This window comes from Mus caroli, unplaced genomic scaffold (assembly GCF_978045245.1).
Source record: "Mus caroli unplaced genomic scaffold, Mus_caroli_1 scaffold_3, whole genome shotgun sequence".
NCBI lineage: Eukaryota > Metazoa > Chordata > Mammalia > Rodentia > Muridae > Mus > Mus caroli.
In genome coordinates, this window is record NW_028227258.1 from 50,098,034 (window position 1) to 50,124,599 (window position 26,566).

Here is a 26,566-nt window from a genome sequence, read left to right on the forward strand (position 1 = left end):
TCAAGTCCCTATGATAGATCAGCCCTGTCATACAGACCTAATGGGTAAAGGGTCAGCACACTGAATGGAGGGAGACTTGGCTATTCTAGACTGGTTCCTGTCCCAAGCAGGAAGCATACATACATCTTAACTGCCTTGCATTGATTTTTTTTAACAGAGCCTTAAGAAGGAGGGAGGGACAGGAGAAATGACTCACCATTTAAAACTGCTTGATGCTCTGGCAGAGGAGCAGAGTCAGTTCCTAGTACTCATGTCAAGTTGTCAAATGACCCCCAGTTGCCTGTAAACTCTAGCTCCAGGCATCAGAGGCCCTCTTCTGGCCTTCAGAGTCATATGTGAGGGTGTACACGCACACACACACACAGAAACATACACATACAATTCATACAAGTAAAAGTAATTAATAATAATAAATAAATGGAAGTAGAAATGAAACATGCAGACTGGAAACTCCTTAACTTATTGACATAGGATAAATCCAGATGAGTGTCTGTATTGAAAATGCATATTAATACCTGATGACTGGATATCTAAATAGGTACTTGAATCAATCTCACAACAGAAGTGACGTTGTAATGATAAAATTTACTGGGTGTTCTCAATAGACTGATATTTTTTTCTGTTCTGTATCTGTTTTGTTCTGCACTCTTCATGATACTTGTATGGCCATCACCTCAGCCTGATGAGTGAGGAAATCACGATCCAGGAGGCAAAGAAAATTGCCAAAGTCAGAGAGAAGGGATACAGTCATGTCAGGAGTCAGTTCAAGCAGTTTGGAAACATCCATAAACAGTTTATTGAGATGTAATTGACAGGCAATAAACTGCGTGCTTGCACTCTACAATCTGACATTTTTGACTTATGTACAATTCAGTGAAATTATTATTTAAGGTGTGTTATACCTTCAGTATCATCATACTTCTGATCAGCTGTTTTACTTTAATTTCCCCACAGTTTTATATATGTTGTTTAACTTTTTGTCTTTTTATTTAAAAATAAATAAACTATCTCATTGGTCCTTTTGAGAATTTCATAAAACGTGTTTAGGTCATATTCCCATTCTCCCCTCTTAGCTCCTTCCAGATCTTTGCCCTCTGTGGGGTGCCATACATGGGGAAATAAAGGGGTGGAGACCCGTGTCCCACCAGAGCTCAGATAGACTGCCACGGGACCCCACAGAACCTCCCGGCAAAGGGCCACACAGGCTGAAGGACCCCGCTGGGGGTGGCAGTGTAGGTGAGAGGAGGCGCAGTCTCAGCTCCAATTGTTGGGACCACTGAGTACCTTGGGAGAGCCAGTTTTGGGGTCCCTGGGCCTCACAGTGGTCCAGGATGACTGGTTCTTGCTCTTGGACATTCTAGACCCCAGACCGCTGTATGTGGTAGAAGAGCTGAGAACAGGCCCTCAGAAGGACTCTGGCCCAGCTGGAAGGGGAAAGGGGAAGAGCTTTGGCAGGTTACCATGGAGATAAGAGAATCTGGATAGCGAAGTCTGATAGTTCAGTGGACTGTTTGAGTTGGCTGGCAGCTGGCTGGAGCACAAAAAGGCCTCCTAGTAGGAGGTTAGATGCCCAACTCCTTAGAACGAAACCTGCTCCATTGCTCTAACATGGTGGATCTCGATGAGCAGAGATGGTCCATGGTTTGAAGGCGTTTATTGTAAAAAGGCAGAGAGAGGGAGAAGGGAAGAGAAGTAGAGGGTAGTCATAGCCATAGCCACAAAGGGGGACGGGGCGGGGGGGATAGAAGGGAAGGGGAGAAGGAGAGGGAGAGGTAAGAGACAAGGAGAGAGCAAGCGCTTAAGAGCGAGATGAGGGGCCAAGCAGTCCCTTTTATAGTGGGCTGGGCTACCTTGCTGTGGGAAGGAGCTTTCCTGACTGTAGCCAGAATACCAGGAGCTTGGAACATTGTCGACTGGACTGATAGTAACAGGATTATGGAGTTGAGGAGTTGAGGAGGTGTCAGGCCCTTGTAATCTGGGAGCACAGTTTATGGTTTGGTCCCTTGTAAATTTTTCTACTGGGTCTCCTGAATAAGCCTCCTTCGACCAGAACACAGACTGCCTTTCACAGTCTACCAGCCCTCCTCCGTACTCCTTCCAGTTTCATGTCCTCCTTTTTTACCCTTTCAAAAATACTACAGAGTGTGATGTGTGCTGCTTATGTACTTCTGAGTGTGGGGGCTGTCCATTGAAGCATGACTGACCTACCACCGGTTCACACCATTATGAAACAAAACAACTGTCTCTCACTTTCACATCAACTAACAGTTGCCAACAGCTCCACCAGTAGCCAATAGTAATTGCTTCTCAGCTAGGCTGATGAACAACTCTTCCCCCTGCCCTCCCCCCCAATTCTAGTACTTTATGTTCCTTGAAAGTGAGCAGATCTTGTGCTTGTTGTCACATGTTGTAAATTTACATGTGCAACTACCCTATTATGTCTGGAAAATACCATTTCCTTGTGGTCATCCACATACTCTGATTCTTACAATCTTTCTACTCCATCCTCTACAATGATCCCTGAGCTTTGGTGGTGGCGGTGTGATATAACTGTCCCTTTTAAGGTTAAGTATTTCACAGTCTTTTATTCTCTATACCCTAACGGGTTATGGATCACTGTGTTAATCTCAGAGATTTTCATAAGGGTTGAAAGATGTATTAACTAATCTATGGATATAGTGATAAATCATTACAACTTGATTTAATACTATATCTAGTTAGTAGAATAATGCTAATAGATAATATACTAGATTATCCCCTAGGGCTTTGACCTATCTAGCCACATACATAGGCACTATCCATGATTTATCCAATAACAGTGCCAAGAATGAGCTCAGTCTTTTGTAGAGAGCCATAAATCCCACCAGAAAGTGGTTGGTTAACTCACGTGACCATTCATGACACTATTGTACCAGTGAGCATAATCCTGGCAGGCTGGTGGTACTTGTTAAAGCCAACAGATAGGAAAATATAAAGCCAATAACATTGGGTAATATTTATTATTGTTTTTCCCTCTGGTAGTTCACATAGCATCAACCACTACTATGAAAGCTAGATTGAAGCTTCTAGGTTGGTACTAGTTTGATTTTTCTTTGTTCTAAGACTCAAGCATACTGTATCTCCAGCTTTAGCAATAAGAGCTTACCAACAAATTCTGGAGACTAGCCAAGATTATCAATTAAGCTAACTACAATAAACTATGTTTCCACCAACATGCGTTTTAAAGTTTTCATTTATATTTTTGTGTTTGTGCATGTGAGAACATACATGGACATATAGGTACATGTCACAGCATGAATGTGGAGGTCAAAGGATAATTTCCAAAAGTTAATTCTCTTTCCAGCATGTGGGGCTCAGGGATTGAACTCAAGGCATCAGATTTCACAGTAAGGGTATTTTCCTACTGAGCCATCTTGGTGCTCCCACACTGTGATTTTTATTAGCACTTTAAAAATGATTAATGGCACCAGGCAGTGATGGTGCATGCCTTTAAGCCCAGTACTCGGGAGGCAGAGGGAAAGTTCCAAGATATCCCAAACTACACAGAAAAACCTTGTCTCAAAAAAAAAAAAAAAAGATTAATGGCAATGAGACTCATTTTCCAAGTTTACATGTAATTTCTTGATTAAGTAATATTTGAAATCTTTAACAATTTTTATGATCATTTTTCTTTATTTTCAAATAAATTAGGGCTAGGGAGAGTGTTTCCTGACCAAAACTTTTGCCAAGCAAGTGTGAAGACTGGATTTTAGATCTCCTGAACCCACTTAAATGTTGTACAGAAGGGAAGACTTGCCTGTTATTCCAGTACAATGGAAAGTCTGAGAGACCCTGCCTCACTAGAAGAGGGAGAGCAATACAGAAAAATTCCTGATAGCATCCTCAGGTCTCCACATACACACACACATGCAGCCCCACACACAGATTGCCTTCTTGTGCTTTAGACTTGTACTCTGAAGACATTTTTGTTGTTGACATATCTTGCAAGTACTTCTTTCCAGACTATACTTTGTCATTATTTTTCTGTTAACATGGTTCTTTTTCTTTTTTCCATTTTCGTGTGTGTGTGTGTGTGTGTGTGTGTGTGTGTGTGTGTGTGTGTGTGTGTTAGTGTGTTTGGCACATGTGTGGAACATAATCTTTTGGAGAAAAAATCATTTCAGTTTCAAAATTTGTTGTTGTGAATTGATTAGATTACTGTTACAATTGCAAAGTATTTTCCAACTCAAATGTTATCTGTGTTTTCTTCTGATAAGTTTTGGGTGTTCATATTTAATTGTATGATCAACATTTAAATCATTTTTTTCAAATGTTATAGATAGAAATCCATTTTTATGTGACCAACTGTTCTAGACCCAGTTAGTGTTGGAATAAAAGTACCCTTTATCTACTGAAATGCCTTTGCATTTTTGTGAAAAATCACTTATACATAAGTGTGTGTGTGTGTGTGTGTGTGTGTGTGTGTGTGTGTGTGTGTGTGTGTGTATTTCTGGACACTTCTGTTCTCTAATCTATCTTTACACCAATATCACACTGTTTTAACTAATCCGGCTTTATGAGTCATGGAGCGAGAGAGTGTTAGTCTCCAATCTTTGCTCTTTTTGCAGAATTGCTTTGGCCGTTTCAGGCCTCCTATATCCATGTGAACGTTAGACTTCTAGGGTGTGTGTCAATTTATAAAGTAAAAAGAAACAGATGCTTTAAGAAACATGTTGGAGCTCCATCTCTAATGGTATAAATGGTGATAGCTATGTTGTTTCCTTGTCATTGTTAAATTACCCACTTTCCCTGGGTTTTTGTCCAGAAATCTGCTGTATCTGACTCACCGCCCCATTTCAGCTTCCTTTTTAGTTTTTAACATGACCTGATTCTAGACAACATACATCAGTCTATTTTTAAATATGTGTCTTAACTAGAGTATTCACATAATTTACATTCAGTATGATTATCAATAGATGAGGTTTAAATCTAACATCTTATTTGCTTTCTCTTAGTTCCATTTTTGCCCTCCACTCCCTTTTACATTCTTCAGATTAGTGAACTGTTTGGAAATCTTCTCTATGCCCTTCGCCCACTTCCTTTCTGGTTTGATATTTGGGGATTGCTTTAAAGTGGGTCACAACACTTGTGTCATCCTACACTGAATTCAGGTGTTGCCATACCTCTCCAGCTATAAGCTAGCAAACTATCCACCATATAATTACAGTACTCTCACCTTTATGTTTTTACAGCTCATGTCAAACAGCATGACAACAAACAGTGAGTGGTCCTCATTTTGTGTGTGTGTGTGTGTGTGTGTGTGTGTGTGTGTGTATGTGTGTGTGTCTGTGTGTCCAACTCACTTTCCATCTGCTCCTCTCCTCCTTCTACCTCAGAACTCAGGGAACGTCTATTAACCTTGCTTAGTACGGAAAGAAATATTGAAGCTTTTGAGTCTTTGAACCTGTTTTCAGTCTTGTCTTATCTTTTAAAGGTAATTTATTGAGTAAAGAACTCTCAATTGACACATTTACTTTTTTTGTATGACTTGCTTAATTTTCTTATGCTTTGCTGCCTTCTAGGCTGTAATATTTCTAAGGAGATACCTAAGCACAATGTGTCATTTCTCCTCTTCCTTCATTTAGAGAGTTCTTTGTCACAGATTTGGGGCAGTTTGTTTGTGAAGGTTTGGTATAGTTTTCTTTATACTTGGAACTCATTATGCTTGCCATTTCTAATACTTGAAGCTTATCACATTTCTTGCTTTTGATAAAAATTACAATATTTTTGGCATTTTCCCCCAGGTGTTCTGCCTGTTGTTCTCTTTGTCCCTACAGGGACTTAGCTTTTCTATGTACCCAGGGTCACTTGATGCTGGCTTACACTTCACAATGCTTTCCCTATTTCTCTATGTATTTCATTTTAAAGAGTTTCTATGGCAGTCCCTACAAATTCACTATTACTTTATTTTAGCTCTTTCTAGTGAATTCTTCATCTATATTGAATTATGTTTTTGATCTTAAATCTTTATTATGATTTTCAGTTAATACAACAGGAGACTTTTCTGTTTTAGACAGCATCTCTCTGTGTATCCCTGGATGACCTAGAATTCAATATGTAGACCAGTCTGTTTTTGAACGCACTGCCTCTGGAAGTAAAGGCATGTGCAACTACATCTATCCATACATGGAAGTTTTGAATGTGTTTGTAGGCATGATACCTAGAGTGGAATCTCCCAAACAATTTCTGGGTTTTCTTTGTCTTGGACACCTCCTATCCTCTTTTGCTGTTTGTCAAATTCTGTCCTGAGTGCGTGTGAAAATTGTTCTCTACTCTTCCTTCATGATCACAGGTCTGTCCATCCCTAACTACCTGAGAAACGCCTACCTATCCATAAATAATTATAGCTGCTGCCCATTTATTCAAGTTTAGGATATCCTCAATCGGAATAACATGTTAGACCGAAGAAGTGAGTCTACAGCTCTGCAGGGGCACCTGAAGTCTCTGGATTAGAGAGATGTGTAACCTGCTCTCCTACCCCATTCTGCTATAATATAAGGGGTTCATTAAACTTCTAGTTATATACATTTTCTCCTAGTTGTGAGCACATAGTTCCCTAAAATAAATCATTAAGCTCAGCAGCATTTCATGGAAAGCATGAGGAACATTGAAGGACTACACAGAGGTTAAATGATAAGCATTACCATGTAATGCAAATTTCCCAGAAGGCTTTGTCTAGTAACAATGGACTTGTCTATGAATACCTGAGTATCTCCCCATTCACTGCCACTTCTCACACAGTGGCTTCCCTATTGTTTCGCTACAGAGACATCATAAAACCTCTGTGATATTTCCAATGTCCCCAACGGCCAACATAAAAAGGATTTGGAAATTACATTTTTATACGGGATATTCTCCCTTCTATCTGGAGATGATGAGACATTCTTATATGCCCTATCCAATAGAAGGTTTCCTCAGCTCTCTCCATTCCTCCTTCACGCCATCTTTACAACTCCAAAATCTAGAATAGTTGGTAGGCACCAAGCTTAGCCTGACACCTCTGCTCTACATTTTCTCCAACAAAAGGAGATTAAGAGACCATACACGTTCTCTCTCACAGACTCTACTAATTTCCTATGAGCAAGTGTTGAAGAAACTGTATGTTTATCTGCCATATGTGGGTGGTGTTCAGGATCCTTAGAAATTTACATCTGCAAAACACACACGCACAGGAGTTTGCATGACCAACCAGAAAATTGATAAACTCATCTTTTTAGGGGGGATGTTACACCATAACTGCCTTTAGATTATATTCCATAGTTGGGGCTTCCCTGAGAAGGCATCATGGATGAGGAGTCCACCAAAGTATTATGTCTAGAACAAAAGCCATCAGTCCCATTCTCACATTTTATTTTTTTTAAGATTTATTTATTTTATTTTATTATATGTGAGTACACTGTAGTTGTCTTCAGACACTCCAGAAGAGGGCGTCAGATCCTGTTACAGATAGTTGTGAGCCACCATGTGGTTGTTGGGATTTGAACTCAGAACCTTCAGAAGAGCAGTCGGTGCTCTTAACCACTGAGCCATCTCATCAGCCCCCCATTCTCACATTTTATCAGACACACTGTTGATATTTCTGACAGAGCCACCAAGTGGATTGGACAGCATTAATTGATATAAAAATAGCCTCGACATGAATATCCTCATTGAATGTCAATGGTTGTTTTGAAAATATGAACAGAAAGTGAATGATTTTGCAGCCTTAGGAGACAAAGGTGGGTGTGGCTGAAGGAACTGGAAGACCATGCCTAATGTGCTGTATCTTCTGATACAGTGGCCAAGAAACTCACAATGTTTCTTCGGGTAAAATAGCTTGAATTAACAGCAGAAATACATCTTGATCCAAGCCTAGCACACTGCCTGTGACTCTGATGAGGTTTCTGATAGAGTGAAAAACAGGGGGCCTAAACCACGGTAGAGACATGACCAGAGATTTAGCCAGGTAGGTGCTTTAGGGTGAATAGAATGAAAAACCTAATAATCCAAATATGATTACCCAGAGATGCAGAAACCAGGAAGGATGCACCTTAATACTGTTTGAAGGGAAAATTCAATTCTGGAGCAGAAAGGGTGGAGGAACAAACTTGGACTAGAGTCATAACTGGGGGGAGGAACGCATAAGACCTTTCTACTTTATTCAGCCAGAGCTGCTGCTCATCTTGTGTCAGATGCACAGAAAATGTGTCAGAAGAGGGATAAAGCCAAGTGACAAGGATCATAGGTGAGACAACCCAGAGACAGGGAGACAAGGATATAACTGCAGAGGGTGTCTTCATAGCTTTAAACCTCTGAACCACCCACAGTACCACCTGTTCCTTGGACTCTGATGGCTGCAGCCAGTCTGCCTGCTTCCCGGCAGGGTCCTGACACTCATCAGTGATGACCACACCGACCCACACATCGAGCAGAGGGCACTCTGTCGGGCAGGTTCCCTGTCAGCCTCATATCTCCCTCTTTGTCGTAAAGCTCTTGTGTTTACCAGGGCATTAAATATAACCCTGCAATAGAAAAATCCTCATTTTCATGCTTGAAATACATTATCTAACAGCCGTATCTATTTGACTTTTACTCCATGCCTTTCATTTCTCTAAGTGAGGTAATTGACCTTTACTTGGCTACCCTGTGGATTAAAAGGCTACACCACGCTCCGCATTTGATATTTCCAGTCCTGCAGGAGAAGCAATTTCCATTTGCTTTTGTTGTAGGCTGCTCTTCTGGAGGGCCCTCAAGTGAAGGCAAACCTCAAGGCCCAGGGCTGCATTGTGACCATTCTCACCACCATCACGTGGCTCTTATTAGGAAAAACACAGGTCACTTCTTTTCTATGGTCATGCCAGGGGACCTCTACAGACTATAGGTCTTTTGGACTTCTAGAAGCTTCTGCCTGAATTTCAGGGGACTTATTTTTACATCTGGGCATCTGAGATCAAGAGCATCTTTCAGATTTCATTCAAGTACCTGAAATTTTAAGGTTGCATCTGACCTACAGTGTGTGGGCACCAGAATATTAGAATTGGTGGAAGATCCTAAGTTCCTGTATCCGGAAACTGTCCCTCTGAAAGCAGAGGTGTTATGCAAAACTCTGCACACCAAGATTTTTGAAGCCTGGATATGTAGTTAGCTGTTCATCTCCTAAACAAAATAATGGCAAAGGCAGTGAAGCCCAAGCAAATGACAGGGATGCTAAAGACAGCAGGTGACATTTATAGAGGACTCAAGGAGAATAATTGTTCTGCATTAGAAGCCTATGAGATTGCCCAGAGCTGCAGATTAGGAAACAGAGGTCTGAGTGGCAGAGCAACATTGAAAGAAAAATGAATCTGCAGAGCAAGATTTTCTCAAGCAAACAAAACAAATAAAAAAATAAAATAAAAAGGAAAGAAAAGAAAGAGAAAACCTCTTCCACCACTTCCTTTATCTCCCCTCTTCCACTAAATGGTTTTGATAACCCTTTAAATATAGACTAGACATGTTTGGAAACTAAAATCAGGACCAAAATAAACTCCATTTTTATGGTCTTGGAGGAAAGAAAAAAGTTGTCTTGCTTTAGCATAATTAATGGAAGGGAATGGAAGGGATGGGAAGATGTAGTGAGCTGAACAGTGGGCCTCCAAAGGACATGGAGTCTGGCTTTGTATTCCAAAACTTGCAGACCCCTTAGGGCTAAGGTTTTGGGTTTGGGGATATTCTATTGTTTTTCTGTTTGCTTACCTATGAAATGGAGCAATGGTTCCTGCCTGTCTGTCTTGGGTAAAGCTGCTGCAGTTATGAAATCGAATATCATCAGGAAACTCTTCCTAATAATGGACGTTCAAAATAGACCAGAATAGGAGAGCTGGATTGTTTCTTGTAATTGTTTCTCTAAACTGGTATTTTCATATCTCCATAGAAAAGGAGTGGATTTAGATAATCCTTCCAATAATCACTGAAGAGTACTTCACCCCAGGCATCATTGAAAGCCCTGTTCAGGGAATGCAAGTTTAGGCCTGCACAACAGAGTTCTTATGCCTGTGCTCTAAGTTGTGGTGTTTGATATGCACAGGTTTTATCCTCTCATTCTGCTGTTGTATGAAAAACAAAAGTGAGAAATTGAGGAGTAAATGGGGTGAAACTATAAGTCCCTCCTTCTTGTGAGCTTCATACAACCATGGTCTCATATATGATAAATGTCTAATGGATGTATATAACAACTCCTGGCGATATCTGGTGGATATGACAATTTACTGAGCACCTGCTTATAAGCTATTTGTTGGTGGCACATGATGCCTTACCTCATTCAGAAGCTATAAGCCATGCAAACAGCTCATCTGTGTCTCTGTCTTGTAGGTGAGAGACTAGATTCTGAGAAGCATAGCAACTGACCTAAGGATAAATGTTTTAAGAGTGATCAAGGGTGGATTCTAGCTAATGCATTGCTCCCCAACTCCAAAACACATCATTTCAAACCTCACCTTTAAAAGGCCATTCCATTTCACAAAGCAAAGGAATAGGGAATGTGAAGGAAAAAGAGGAAAAGACAAAGGAAAGGAGATCTAAGTGTCATCTAACATCAGAACAACAGGTGAAGGAAGGCTTTGAAGTTGTCTAGCTCATCTAATGGCTGCCTCTGACTGGTCACGTTTCTCCATTCACTAATTCTAAATCCTTCACAGAATGATCTACTCATCCAATACACTTTTGCACACCTTTCCTATCCCTGTCCTCCCTGTCATCAGTGACTTGAAGTAGTGTGGCCAACCTAGCTGAATCTGCCTGGAGCTGGTAGGAACAGAGAAAAAGGACAGGATTTATTCTTACTCGTGTTTGTTAGAATCATTTAGTAGGCAGAAATACAATTCGAGATAGTTTAAACAGAACAGATGGGTGGTACTCTGATTCACTTGAGCAGAAATCCAGGCTAGATCTAGGTTCAGGCAGGCTGGAACTCAGGAGACAGGAAGTTCACAGTTCATGGCCCTGCCTCTTGTCTTGCTCTCTCCCCTAACTTTACTTTCTGCTAGGTTTTCTCAATGACCCCGAGAACTTTCAAGTTTACCTTCTAGGAATATCATAATAATGGAAGCAAAAAGACCCTGTCTAATGACATCAGCAAGGTCAACTTCAACAGCAATTGGGGCACATTCTCATGTTTGAACCAATATTTTGCACTGGGAAATGAACACATTGGTTGAGTAAACCTGGCTTTTCTCATGACCTCTGGAGATGGAAGTTGGAATTTTCTACCTAAATTTACCATCATAATAAAGAGGGTTGGGACAAAAGATTTGTTATGAAGCAGGAACTGAAGACCTACCTTTAGTTTTATAAGCATTATGGCTAAGATGGTGCCACAAGGCGAGGTCAGTGACACACTCAGTGTGGCACAATTGTCATAGTTGGAACAAATCCTTCGCACCTCAGAGAATCATTCCCAATCTAATGACCAGATTGGTCTTGAACTCAGAGGTCCATCTGCCTCTGCTTCTTGAGATCTGATTAAAGGTGTATGCCACTACTACCTAGTTATATTTTAATTTATAGTTTTGGAATTTGCTGTCCTAGATCAATTTTCTCTATTGTATTGAGCCTAAGATCAGGTAGCACATTATGGATGAGTATGTATAGGAACAGACTTTTTAACCTCTTGTCTGAAACAAAAGGAGATAGGCAAGGGGGAAGGAAGGGAAGAAGAAAGAGAGAAAGAGAGAGAGAGAGAGAGAGAGAGAGAGAGAGAGAGAGAGAGAGAGAGAGAGAGAGAGAGAGAGCCTATGTCCTTCTATTCCATTTGAGGATATGTTCTTGATAGTCTCTTCCTAAATAATACACCCCCTTTTTAATACTAATATACTATAGAACATTCTTACATGACCCTATGGGCAAATAGGCTTAACTGAACAGAATAACCAGTGCTTGCAGTTGAACTCAGGTTTCTTGGTCATATTTCACTTGTGTGTAAAGTCTGACTTTGACCCATGTCAAACTAATTAAAATATTTCTTTACACTAAGACATTCCCACAGCTCTAGTTTTGAGCCCTCTTCTGATATTTAACTGACAGTAAGTAGTGGACTGACTATTATACTGGTATTGATAAACCCTGTGGCTACTAGCTACTTTATTTTCTTGGTGATGCCATTTCTCTTGGACTACGTCATATCTCATTGTTTTCAATTCTGTCACAAGGACTTTGGTTTCTTTGCTTTGTAGCTTTTGATCACAGGTTGCATCACTGGTCATGAAACAGGATGAGGTCCTATAGCTATGGTTAATAGAACCTGGTTAAAAAGCAGGACCAGGTTCTTATTGGCACCATTTCCCCCTCTTTGTGTGTATGTCTATCGTTTTCATTCTCATCTTTTGTTTGGTTATTTGTTTTTGCCTTTAAAACTTTGTCTTTTCTAGAGGTTAATAAAACTGGGCCACCAAATATAGGGAATAAAAACAGTCTGTGCCAGGTGCACACGTTTTTTACTGGATATTATCTTATTTCTCAAGAAGGGAGAATTAGAAGAAACCTATTTCCCCCAATTTTCCATACCACCCATGGGAATCTAATTCAATTTCCTCTCAAAATTTTTAGTGTAAACTAAAGTACAGGCTAAGGCTGATGAAGTGGGTTCTATTCTTGCACACAGGGCTGGCTATTTGAGTTTCTTTCCATAGATCTATTTATCTAGGCTTCTCCATGTAATCTAACTCTCATACAGCTGCTTAGATAAGGCTTGCTTTAGGAAAGCAAGCATACACACCGAAGAGCTGCCTAAACCTAGGTGAAAGAAAGTGTTCCCTGTGTGACTCTAAGGAGAAAAAAAGTAGAAGTTCATTAGTATGAGCCACAGAATGGCTGAGTATGAATTTCCTGAACGTATCAAAAATCCTTCTGACTGCTGTGGTTCTCCTTGTAAACCTGTATTAAAGGTTTTAACTGATACCATGAAGAAGTCAGTAGATTCATGGAAGACCAAAAATATGAGTTCATACTTCTATATCTCCAGACTCCAAGCACCTAGGACCACACTGTCTCATCTCTTACAAAGCCTAGCTGTGTGAATGCTAGGAATCTGTAGGAATCTGTATCTCAGATACCCCACTGTTGGTCCACTATCTCTGTGAATAAAACAAGCATCAGGAGTCATCTTTTCAATTAACCTGGCCTGGGGTTATCTTAGTTTTAATTTACTACGGTCTTTACTTGACAGCCTTCAGAACAGTGTAGCAACCTGGACCTCAGGATGCATCTTGTATTGTCTTCATTCTTTGGACTAACCGTTAGCGGGATGCTCATAAGTTTAGTAGCAGGTCACATAGTACCATCATTTCTCTGCACTGATCTCAGATAGTGCATTATCTGAAATGTAGAACCTCCTATTTTTAATTTTACAGCCATGGCACTTTACCCTTCACTAGCTATCTCAGAAATAGAAAAAGAAAAGGGCTATTTTTGATATCACTTAAAATAACCTGCAGCTTCGCGAATCATGTAGTCAGACAATTCATTGTAAGCAAGTCTAGGGTCTCAAGGAAGGGTTAAATAAAAACTTTTTAAAGGTTTTTAGGATGCAAGGTATCTAGCTCACTTTACTTAGTAAGTTCAGAAGAGACTGGCTCTCATTCTTTTGCTCTGCAGGCAAGCAAATAACCTTGTATATTTTAAAACAGTCAAAGATCATGATGTCAGTGAAGGGTGGATCATGATCGTCTTCTTTGTTTTAAGTCCCCAAAGAAAACTCTAGCTGCCATCACTTGTGCTTCTAAAGCAAGTGTGTGAGAATCCATTTACAGAACTGACTTTCCAAAGAACAGAGCTCAGAAGAAGAGAGTCCCAATTAAGACCCTGGTTGATACTCAAAATGCTGGTGGCAGAAGAAGCTTTCCCACTGGATAGCAAGTAGCTCTTTTGTCTTACAGAGACAGTCCCTTCACACCTGGTGACTTTTTCTACTGGACAGATGTCCCAGTGCAAGCCCACTGTTCCAGTCTCATTTGCTCTTCCACTCACAGGCATGGGAAAGCTTATTTTTAAAAAGTTTATTATTAACAACATTCAACTTGCACTTTACATACTGTATAATTTACCAAAATTACATTCAGTAATAAGCTGCCCTCAAGTCTGTTATTAAAAGGAAGAAATGGATAGGAAGACCACAGGAAGATTGGGACCCCTTTTTTCCTTGTGGGATTATGTTCAATACAGAGAAGTGATTAATCATAATGAGGATGGTAGTAATAATACTCTATGTTTATTAAGTACTTACCACATACACATACAAAGATAGGTTAGTACGTGTTTATGATAAAAAAAAATATGCTTGAAACAAGGCAGATGTGTCGTCCCTGCTCCTTTCCATTGACAGGCAGGTGCTTTGAACTATATTTCCCTAACTGTAGTTGAGCTGATCTGAGATCCAGGGTTCCTCAACCTGTGCCTCCCACATCCCCTGACTCTTCTACTTTCCAGTAGCAGAAACCAGAAGAGCAAGCCTTTATCAGAAGGACCTGTGGAAGACAGCACAGCAGCTTCTACTGTTCCACATTTTTTTACCCATAGAGGTTGTCCCTCTGATGGCTGAAAGGGAGTTCACCCTCTGTATCTTAGAGACAATATGGACTCATTAACCTAAGTCCTGATTCCATCAGGATCAAATAGACAGACTATTACCATTTTATGGACTACGTTCTATGTATGTCTCCTCTTCGATACACAGTAGATTGAATAACTGTAGACATTTCCAGGTTGCTTCCTACTTGATATCAGAATAATTACAGGAAGGATTTGTAGGTCAATTGATAGTTGAAATATTATAGAAATATTAATATTTAAAAGGTACTTATTAGGGCTTTTGTGCTAGATAGTCATACCTGGCATGCATTATTTTGTTCAGTCTCCGCAAGTGTCCTTCAAAACACATCCATTTGTTGTTTGTGGTTTACCAACGAAACAACTGAGACTAAACCATACTTTAAAGAGAGAGCCTTCTAAACATCAAAAACAGGGCTCTGGTGGCAGCCTGCCCACCCTCTGAATGACTGCTCCATCTTGGTCTGTTGTTTTTATAACCCTTTAGTACTCAATTGCATCACCTGTAGTTATTAATGCCAAACTCGACATTATTTTGAAGCTTGTAGAAATCTGTGTGACATCTACAAAACAAACAGAAACCTTTGTACATTGCCATGTGCTTGGGAGTATTCTGTCCACATTAGAGCCACAATGCTGTTTATTTGATAAGTTGGTCATCTGCAAATAGTTATTTTCTTGTTTACTCTGACAGAATACCAAACCAAAGCAACTTAATTAAAGAAGGTTTATTCTTGGTCACAATTTGAAAGAACATTCCATCATGGTGGGCAGGGCAGGGCACACAGTGTGGGACAATTATAACCATTAGGTTACATTACAACCACAGTCAGAAAACAAAGCAAGGGGAAGGTTTCTCAGCTCCACTCTTCCTCTGTAGTCAGTCCAGGACATCAGCCTGTGGAATGCTGCCACCCACATTTAGGGGAGATCTTCTGGTCTAAAATCTCCCTCACTAAACAGGCTCAACGCTTATTTTTCATGATGATTTTAAATTTCATCAAGTTAATAATCAAGATTTGCCATCAATTCATCTGTGGGTTAATAGCAAGTAAGTGGAAATGTCTGCACTTGGATTCACATTTTTTTAACGCTAATGTCAGAACATGGAATCTGGAAGTTCCTTTATTACAAACTCCATTTCAAATAACCTATTGAGGTAAGAGCCAGGAATTCACGTGTCAATGGGAAGCGAGATAAGGAGCTGCAGAAGCAGGAAAGCATTGACACACTCATTGTAAATGATTGTCCTTCTCTTTTAAAAGAAATTTACAACGCTCCAATATCAATGCTGACACATTTTCAAAAACCATTTATATAATCAAGGGTAATCCAGAGTGGGAACTGTAATGAAAGACAGATTCAGGTCAGTTCTGGTAATAGCTAAAACATATCTTGTAGAGCTATCAGAGAGGTGAGTTGAGACTCAGTTCATTATGTAGAGGACCTCTTACACACAAAGTCTTATATGAGGAAATTTTACAAAAGCATATGACCATGTGACTTTGTTGCTAGGTTCCTACTCTGTGTCTGAAATATCTGTGAGGCTTTAACTTCTTTTACTTCATGATAAATCGGTCCAGGAGAAAGAGTAGATAAACCCAGAACCTGCAAGATAGAACCTGACCCTGCTTTCTGATTTACTTTTTAGACAGGAAGTTTCCCCCTGTCCTGTGTCCTTATTGGAAACATTTCTAATAGACTGCACAGACCTCTGGCTGGCAGGAAATTCTGGCCCAGAATAGATATATTAAGTTATAAAGAAAAACCGGGCAGACTGCGTGGGTTTTTCATACCTACTGGCAGGTGGCATAGAACTAAATATTGGAGCGATTTTATAAGCAAGATTAAATTGACTCATGACAGCTGGTCACTAAAATACAGGAAGTACAGACCTGGTTGAAAGCAAGAACACTCTGCTGTTCATTAAGTTTGGAGTATAGAGTAGAGCTTATTTCTGTTGAGATGTCTGAAAGAAAAGCTCTTATTTGACAGCGTCTGATATTTGTCACATGAACACAAATAGATCTTCAAGGTACATGCAAGTCAATTAGTTCTATCTGCAGTATCTTTATATGAGTTCTCTGTATGTAAACAACATGAGTGAATAGGCTCAGCTCTTCAGAGCACCAGATATTTGATTATCAACAGAGGCTTAGATCTCTGCCTGTATACTGCCTCTCCTGTGGTGACAGTAGACATGGGAGGGGGGTGACCATCAACATACATAATGAATCTGTCAGAGACAAGTGGGTTAGATCAGAAATCTGCCCTCCACCCATCATAAGGTCAGAAGTCATGACATCAAGAATTGAGAGCAATTGCCCAACACTGAAATCCATTTTCTTTTCTTTTCTTTCTTTCTTTCTTTTTTTTTTTTTTTAACCTTCAGAGGAAAAGTCACTCTGGTTGGCAAGGACTCTAAATAAGGGAGTTTAGCTTCTGATTGGAATGGGAGTGATAAGAATAAAGAGAGCTGTGGAAGGGGAAAGGGAGTTGTTTCCAAATACAGGCCAGAGCCATGGCACCATTGCATCTACTTTCCACACTTGGCACTGACACATAACTGTCACAAGGACTAGGAGCAATAGCTCCAAATCCACCTAGGACCATCAGATTCACTTCTTGAGACATGTTAAGCACTATCCAATGCCAAAACAAGGCTTCATCAAGCACCAGCTAAACCAGGGTTGCCTTCCCAGCATGAGGGCCTGAAGATAAAAGGCACAGACTCCACCATGACTATGGTATACCACACCCTGTTGTTCTTCTCCCTTGGGCTATGTCCTTTTCCTAGATCTTGTAGGATCATTATGGGATAGCTCTTAGGTTCAATTTCAATCATCTGGAAAACCCTTGAGAGTTTAAATTAAAATTAAATTGGGTTTATAAGATCTCACTAATTTGATAGAATTCTCTTTGCCAAATGTGAAGTGATTTTTGTAAAAAAAAACTAATAACAAGGCATATGACAGTTTTTATCATACATTGTAGTATTTGATCTGCTCCAATGTTTACTAACTACTATCAGTCTATTGCTATGCTAGACACAGTATGACACACTCATGAAGTTTCTACCTTCATAGGACCTCCTTATTTTCTAGTCCCTTGTATAAACATCTAATACCATCTGGCAACCTATAATGTGTCAAACACCTTGCTACATGCTGAGTTTGCTGCAATAAATAGGCAGACATGACTGTGGCCTCTCAGAGAGGGCAACATCAGAAAAACAACTGAAATACAGCCTGAATCAATTGCAGAGACATCAAGAGCTTCATGTAGATGCACAGAAGATCAGCATTCTACATGGTGGGAAATACATTCAGTAGACTAACAAAGAACCAGGCACTGAGCTTTCAAAGTTCACATCTAAAGTAAAAATTACCAAGGTGAAGGAGAATGGGATGGAGAAGAAAATGTTGAAGTAAGAATAAATAATTTGTAATCGTATCAGAAATGTAGAGTTCAAAGAACCAAGGATAGAATTAGAGGGTTTAACAGTGAAGCTAGAAAAGAAAAAAGAGGTAAATTGCAGAGGAATTTGAAGGCATATTACAGGGCTTAGACCCTATTCGGATAATAATACATAATCTTAAAATAGCTCTAAGTCCGGAATGAGCCAAAGGTATTTGAGTAAAAGACTGATTGAAACTAAGAATTGGTGTTGTTCAGAGAGAAGTGTAACTACAGCATTCACTTCTGTTTAGAAGTTGTTGTAAAAGACAAAGTCACACTGACAATCACTACCAAGGGCATAATCTCTGCTAAAACTAAGATACTGAAGGAGCAGTCATCTGAGGATTGGGCATGCTATGGAGTGATGAGCAGTTAGGTGGAGCATGAAAGAGATGGGGCAAACCATTCTTGAAAAACTGAGGTAAAAGAGGTTCAGTTGACCAAGATAATAATTCTTAAGAAGAAAACTCAGAAATGGTGTAATTGGCTTGGGTTTCAAATGTATGTCCACAGGCATTTTTGATAACTACATCTGAGACCAGTGGAAAAGACCTGTGATGAGGATACAGATGCTGGCATTGTGGACACATTGATTGCATGATGTTACCTGCTGATAACAAGAGAGACTTTCATGGACCCCTGTAGGACATAGTGAATCCAGGTCTCCTTAAATTTTCTTCACATTTTCAGGGAAATTTTTGCATTTGTGGGTTGATGAGAAAGATAAATTGGTTATAAAATGTCTGTAACTGAAGAAAAATTAGGACAACAGAAGAAAATAAAGGAAAAATAGTGTCCAAGGCTGATAATGTTAAGATAGAAATCAAAGGAACAGCCTGTGTAGAGGTTAGACAGTAGAGAGGGTCCTGTCATTGAGCTCAGGCATCCAGCAGGGATAGCCAGCAAGTGAAAGGAGTATTCCACAATCAACACTTCTGAAGAAGCCAGGGCAAGAGAGATTATCTATTGCACTTCCCATATAGAAGATATGCATGAGTCTAACAGGAGATGCTTGCTCCTTGGAGTGAGAAAAAGGGGAGTTAATGAAGATACAAGTACATGAAAGTCAAAAGGAAGAGTGAAGCAATCTCCTGCTTAGGAATTCTTTTCTTTTGTTGTGTATTGCTATCTTCAACTTGACACAAGCTAGAGTTATCTGGAAAGAAGGAATCCCAGTTGAGACAATGCCTACAAAAAGGCCAGTGCAGGGGGCATTTTCTTGAGTAACAACTGTTGTGGGAGGGCCTAGCTCACTGTCAGGGGTGCCACTCCTGAGTACATAACATGAGAGTGTATAAAAAAGCAAACTGAAGAAGTGAATACTACTAGTAGGCAGTGATCTTCCATGGCTTCTCCTTCAGTTCTGGCCACTAGGTTTCTTCCCTGCTTGAGTTTCTGCCTTAAGATCCTTGGATGATGGGCTATAAGCTGTAAGATAAAGTAAACCTTTTTCTCCCAAGTTGTTTTTGCTCATGGTGTTTTATCACCACAACAGAAAGGCCCAACTAATACAAGAAAATAGCCAGAGAAGGCCAGGTGCACAGTGGCTACTACTCTTTCCAGAGGATAAAAGAGACCGTACACTGAGTTAATATTTTTAAAACTACAAAGAACCTTAAGTAAGAATTAAGCAAGCCAACACATGGAAGTAACATCATTAATCAGAAAAGTAATGCTAGAGATGTGTATGAGTTTTGATTACAGATTATGTACTAAGTTAAACCTTCGATAACAAGCTTTTAGACAAGTAAGAATGAATCTTTTACTGCAAAAAAAATCTGAGAAAAAAATAGTAACAACGATCTATCCTCCTTTCACCTCCTTTTGTTATTCAAAGAATAACTTTCCCAGCTAATATAATGTCTAGAATGTTTAGAATGGAAATTGTCTGGACCTCAAAGGCCAGTCATTAGTTATGCACATATTAAAAGTTGCAAGATAAATAATCCAGTTCATACTGGCTGTTTGCATTCTCAGACTCCAAACATGAAGCAAGCGTATTCTTCGGGGTCACGTTGTTCATTTCCTCATTTGAAATTTTTATCAGCAGATAGGATGTTTAATCAATAGGAACTGGTGCTTCTCACACTTGGGTTTCAAACATCCTCCATATGTACAAACACATCCATAAATAAAGGTGCTAATGTCAGGAAAGAACAAGGTCTTTTAATAAAATACACTAGCACATGCAACTGCCTGCATATCAGAGATTGTTCTAGGGTCTGGTTCACAATTAAACACTGTTTAAATCAATTGCTTCCTTCTTTCCTTTTAGACAGATGGTGAAAACGTGAATCTTCAAAAAATACTATTTATATATTTATATATTTAAGTTGGATTTCTATTACTTCAATGAAACTATTCTTCCACCTTATCATAAATAATAACTACACAGAGGGAGTTTTAGCTAGAACTATTCATTATGGAAGAGCCATTAGGAAACTGAGGCTTGGTCTTCTCAGAGAGATTTAAATAAATGGCCATTGCTTCCAGAACTATACTTTTTCCTTCTTAGAAGAAAGCCAAGGATCTTTAGGTCACAGTCATAGCCATTCATTTTCTTCCTTGTAGTGAATAGGAGCCCATTTGCATCAAAAGAGAATAGCCATTGCTATGTAGATAGAGTAGAAATAACATCAGTAGTTAAACAATTCCATTTCCACCTATGAAAATTATTCTGCCATTTTTTTTCTAGTTTATGACATCTTCCTCCAAAGAAAATATACACCGCATCACAGTATTTGTCTTTATGAAGCTCAGGTCTGGCTATTCTTACCTAGTTCACAGAAGATTCTCATTTTAACACACCTACACGCAGGTGACATTTCAGTTCCTGAGTCTGACGTATGTTGGTATTTTATCCCTGGTCCTCTCTGTGTGGGCACAGATCTCTATTCATGGTCATTCTGCTCTGTGTGGGCACATTCCTAGTCACGGTCATTCTGTCAAGGTGGGTTCCCCCGCCTCTGAGGATATGGCCTGGAAAGGATGTGAGACAATTTTCTACCTGCTGCCTTGACAAATAGCAAGTTGGTCTTTACAGTTTCAGTCAAAGACTTTGAATGTGGGAGTGGGTTAGGAAATCATGTGTTCCACTGTTGCTTCTAATATGTTACTGCTCTTTCTAAGTCACAGTTAGTGGCCTCAAATCACTGTCACGGACATGTTTGTGTCTTTATTTTGTATTTTCTAGGATTGCTAGAGTCAGTTGGCCTGTTTCTGAGAGACCTTGTGATTGCCACATAGGTTGATGTATGTTGTGAATGGGAAGTGTAAAGATTGCTGTATTGCCTCCCCTGAGGACAGGGGGAAGGCTTGATGGAAAAGTCCCTGCGATTATTCAGTCCCAGAATGAGAAAGTCTGATTATAAGCTGTCAAGTCCTTAGAAAACTGCTGAGTATCAAGTTGTTTCAATGGTTGTCATGTTCTTTCAACAAATGAGACTTGTCTTGATATGAAAGAGACAACATCTTTCTTTAAAGCCAAAGCAACTCATGAACTTGTCAAACTTTTGATGTCAGATGAACCATCCACTGGAGACAATATGTTGGATGGCTTTGGGGGCAAGTTTTTAGGAGCACAACTGTCCAAGGAGTACGTCAGGCCCATGTAGACTAGACTAGTATTAAGCTTCTTCAAAATGGTGCCTTCAGATGGTTACATTTCAATGGTCCCTTCTCCCAAAGGCCTTTGTTACAAAGCTTTTGTCGTCTAAGCTTACAGGTCTCCATGTATTTCGTCACTTGTTTCTGTATAGCACAAAAATGCTATGTGGTTTGAGGAGTGCCATGTGAGCCTTCTGTAGCTAGACTGCTAAGACCAACTTGACTGACAGTGAACTCTTTGTCTCTTCCATGCCTAGGTGCAAGTGCAACCTGCATGCCACTTCATGTTTGTATGACAACAGCAAACTGACATGTGAATGTGAGCACAACACTACAGGTCCCGACTGTGGGAAATGCAAGAAGAATTACCAGGGCCGACCTTGGAGTCCCGGCTCATACCTCCCCATCCCCAAAGGCACTGCAAACACCTGTGAGTAACACTGCTCCATTGCAATACGCTCTGTGCATGCTGAGTGCATTCTTTTTGGGTTCCACTTGCAATTGTGACTTTGCCTCTTTCCTGTTCAAAATGCAGAATAAGATTTATTCCTGATTTTACCATTTGTAAGCATGTGTTAGCACTCTAATCGCCTGTTAGATTCAGTCCTCTAACCTTCCCATTAAATGTGTTGCAAAATAGTTCTTAAAAATTACAGAAGCAATTGTGTTCTAAGTAGGTGAGGGATGAGGTGACTTTTTTTCCTCTCCCAAGTTAATATCCTATTACCACAGCGCAAGCCTTGAAATTCTCAATACTGACTATCCAAAAACAAGTTCCAGAAACCTTTGAGTATTGATAGTTCCGTTTCTACCAAAAGATGCTTTGTCCAGAGAAGGTTGGCCCCTTCGCTTCTAGGTGGTCCATAATATTGCCTAGGAAGAGAGCTGGCTTTTCCCAGCTGTGCCTGCTCAGGATTATCTGAGCAGTGGATGCCTTTGGATAAAAGGCATGACTATAAACGTTCAGGATGTCACATGAAGTAAACAGGTTTTTGTCTGTTTGTGAAAGAACACAGGCAGTATCTTTGTTCATGGGACTCACTAAGACTCATGGGCATAGCTCAGTGACATCCCTGCATATGTAAAGGCCAAAGTTCCCATGCTTAAGAAGTAAAAGCACTGTTTCCTGAATAATCTACACAATTCTGAGAATGCAATGATTAGCCACCTGGAAAAGTCTAAGGTTTAGCCTCTGTAAAAGGCAGAGAAAGGGCAAGATTCCCACCGAACCGCACAGCAAGAAGTCAGAACAGCCACAGGACAATGAGAAGTTGAACAAGTGAGCCACAGGCTCCATGCAAGGCTAAGAATGTTATCTGGTACTTCAAAGCAGCAGCTGGGAGAAGCCATGCCGCCGAAAACCAATATCACAAGAACCTGAGCTTTATCACGTTACATGTCAGAGTAATGGACCAGGTAACACGCTATGGAGTGCGGGGGAATGAAATTAGGATAAATTTCTATGAAGCAGAAAAGAGTCCTCCCAGAGGTTAAAAAAAAAAATACCTTTGTAAGAATGTTCAGTTTCTCTCTGTGTTAAAGCAGGAAACTGGCTTCTTGCTACAAAATTAACACATTAAAGCTCTTTTCGGCAAAAACCTCGATTCTTTTTTCAGGTGATTTTTATTAATGGGGACTGTGAGCTTTCTGTGGTCACTGGAAGCCAGGAACTCACAACTTTGGAAGGGATTTCCTGAGGTTATCTGTTACAGTCTCTGACATCTGGCTACCTGAGAACTCCTGTCATCACAGTTGTCAAACTTAGTTTAAAGCTTTCCCGAAGTGACAATGGCCCACATGTCACCTTCAGGTTCTGATGATCCTTTAACGGGGGAGTATAAAAGAGGGCCAAGCACACGCATACTTTCTAACACTCTGGTTCATGTTTAAGGCCAAGACTCGCCAAGGTCACTAAAAGGGCAACAGTTAGGCTACTACTAAAGACATTAGCTTCACCCTGACGCAGCCCTGTTCTGCCTGTTCTACTCACTGTCACTCAAATAATCGGTTTTTCAGATTGTTTTCTCTAGGAAGATTTTGGTTCTGAGACGCTTCCTTCCTGAAATGAGTTTTTTACTCCTTAACTTTTTACATAGTAAATGCCACCAAGTTAGTCCTTGCCAAATGACCATAACCCCCTTTGATTTCCCCTAATTGTTTAACTATCCCCTCTGCTGATTTCACTGGCCTTCTATGAACAACTGTAATTCTTTCACAACTGTTCAAGCTGAAAAATGATATATGCACCCAAGGGCTAAGAGATCAATTCAATGTTCCAGTCATCAATACAGCAAGAACTTGAGGGAGGACTTTAAAAATGGTATAGAAAAGTCTTGAAATCAACACATTCTCTAACAGTCTAGGTTGTGATTAAAACACCCCAAAATGGCAATAAATACTTTCACAATTTGGCCGTGTGTTACAAGATCAAAACCGCATCCCTCCACTTGCTAATAATCTATCCTCACCAACATCCTGTTTCCCATTCTTAGTGCGAGGAGGGGATAACAGTTCTTCCCTCACAGGAATTTTGAGAAGATTAAGAAGCTAATTCACGCAATATGCTTTACATAACACCTGTCACAAAATGTACAAAATAATTTTATTTTAAGGTTCTTTTATATAAGACAGCCGTGTCCTCTTTTGGGCAGCTTTATTAACGTAATTTCTTTCTTCCCTTCAGTGGCGAAAGTCTCTTCATCTTGTCCCTTTCTTCCTTTCTAAGTAGTATAAGAACTCTATTTGTCCTGGTTTTATTTATTCCAGGTTAACAATTTCCCCAAACATAACTCATCCTCGTGTTAAAGTGTTTCCATGTCTCATACTTGGTTGCCTGTCTTCAAAGTGCATTGCTATGATTCTTCAACTCAAGAACCAAGCTCTTCTCTTCTACAAAGCTTAAAGAAGAGGCATCTTACTTGTCTCCCTAATTATCTCTACTTCAATTTTTGTAAAGTTATTTTTCAAAGGTCCTTTGAATTTCATTTTGTTTTCCAGAACCTATTGCACTTTCATTGTTCCCCTCCATATTGGTTATTCTCATATGCATGATGTGCCAGCACATGCATGTTCACACACATACACACAGAGAGACACACACATATCCTCACTTAACTTTAATTGGTACACTGTAAGACAGCTGTCTAAGAGACACTCTGAGGATGTCATATCTCCATAAAAAAAAACTTCAAGTCATTGAAATGGAAAGGAAGGGACCGCAACCTTCAACATTTACCTTGGTGGCCTAGAGATGCCACTAATCACTAGCAATCTCTATACTTAGAATCACAAGGAGGCAGGACCGTGTCTGGTTCTGTATACCTCCATGGGTTTGAGGTAGAAAGGTAGGAGGTCTTTCTTTTAAGGTCCTCTTCAAGGACACTCACACTTAGGAACTCAAACTGGGAGCTTTCTGGGAGTCCCTGAGCCCTGAAGTTATCCCATTTTAGAGCAACCCGAAGCCTTTTGCCCATGATACATATAGCACCAGAAAAGAAGTGTATGGAGTACCAACATTTGAAATAAAATTGCCCCAAATCTGCTAGATGTACCTCACTACTCTGTGCTTTTTACTATGATAAACTTGGCCAAAGCCAAGTAAGAACTTCTCTGATGATGTGTTTTTCATTGTGCTTATATTTAAGACTTGGAGCCTTTAAAGACACATGCATGTTCATCAAGATCTTTATTTTTATTTTTCAAGTAGAAAGAAGCTCTGTCCAATATAATGCCTACTCATTACTTTCTTGATTCTTCTTGTCCAGTTCATGAATAAATGTATTAAGTAGCAATGTCTTACCCATGATGTTTTTCTAAATGCAGTTTAATGTTCTCCTTGTAAAAGCTGTATCTCCAACTAAATATAATGTCTGTACATCTCCTTCTCAAATGGTGTACTTCTACAATTAGTAATACTCTATAACAGGCTTGAGAGATAGGTCAATGGATAAAGCACTTTATATGTAAGTTCAAGGACCAGAGTTTAGATACACCAAATCAATTAAAGCCAGATATGTTAGTGAGCATCTGTAATCCCAGCACTCCTTCATCAAGCTGAGAGATGAAGCTAAGAGAGTGCACATCAGAGGTTCTCAATCTGTGGGTCATGCCCACTCTAAAGTCAAAGAGCCCTTTCACGGGGGTTATTCGAAGATGACCGTAACACAGAGATATTTACATTGCAATTCATAGCTATAGAAAAATTATAGTTATGAAGTAACAAAAAAATAATGTTATGGTTGGCAGTCATCGCAATATGAGGAGCTGTATTAGAGAATCACAGCATTAGGGCAGTTGAGAAGTTCTGCTGTCGAGCTCATGAGCCTACTAGACAAAGCTGTGCAGCAACAAACAACACACTCTCAAACAGAGTGCAAAGAAATTTCTGACACCGAAGGCTGCCTTCTGACCTCTACATGTGCAACATGGCAGGTGCACACAAGATTTATACATGTGAATACCTGCCTATACACACCGTACACATAAACCCATACCATCTTTCTAAATTCTATGGCAAAGTAAGAATTAGAAAATTTTGTTTTACTAATTTTTACATGGTCACATCACATTATTAGAAATGTCTAGGAAGTTCAGCCATAAAGTAACCTGTTTGACTCGGTATTTATCAAACTTAATTTATTTCATCAAATGTTTAATAGCTTTCTACCAAACATTCTTGTGGGCATGATGGTCTAAAGAATTTCTTGCAGTCTGCCCTTTAAAGAACGCCATGGAGACAGATAAAGGCATAGTCAGTTCCATTATAGTTTATACTTTACCTTTCTCTAATCTCCTTCAAATAAGGACAATTAAATTGATCTGACATTGACTTTTCAGATGTCCAACTTGAATTGTTGTACAATATCTCCTACTCCTCTGAGGAATGGGAAGTAATTTGATGACT

The 26,566-nt window shown here is 39.8% G+C and overlaps 1 protein-coding gene across 4 annotated transcripts in view; it reads left to right on the forward strand.

Annotated features, from left to right (window-relative positions):
- Ntng1 (netrin G1) overlaps nt 1–26,566 on the forward strand; it is a 366,907-nt gene that overhangs the window by 259,233 nt on the left and 81,108 nt on the right. For all 4 annotated transcript variants that reach the window (XM_029475564.2, XM_085835569.1, XM_085835570.1 and 1 more), the window contains exon 4: nt 21,921–22,093. In XM_029475564.2, coding sequence (XP_029331424.1) covers nt 21,921–22,093 — 173 coding nt within the window. The remainder of the gene's footprint in view (nt 1–21,920; nt 22,094–26,566) is intronic.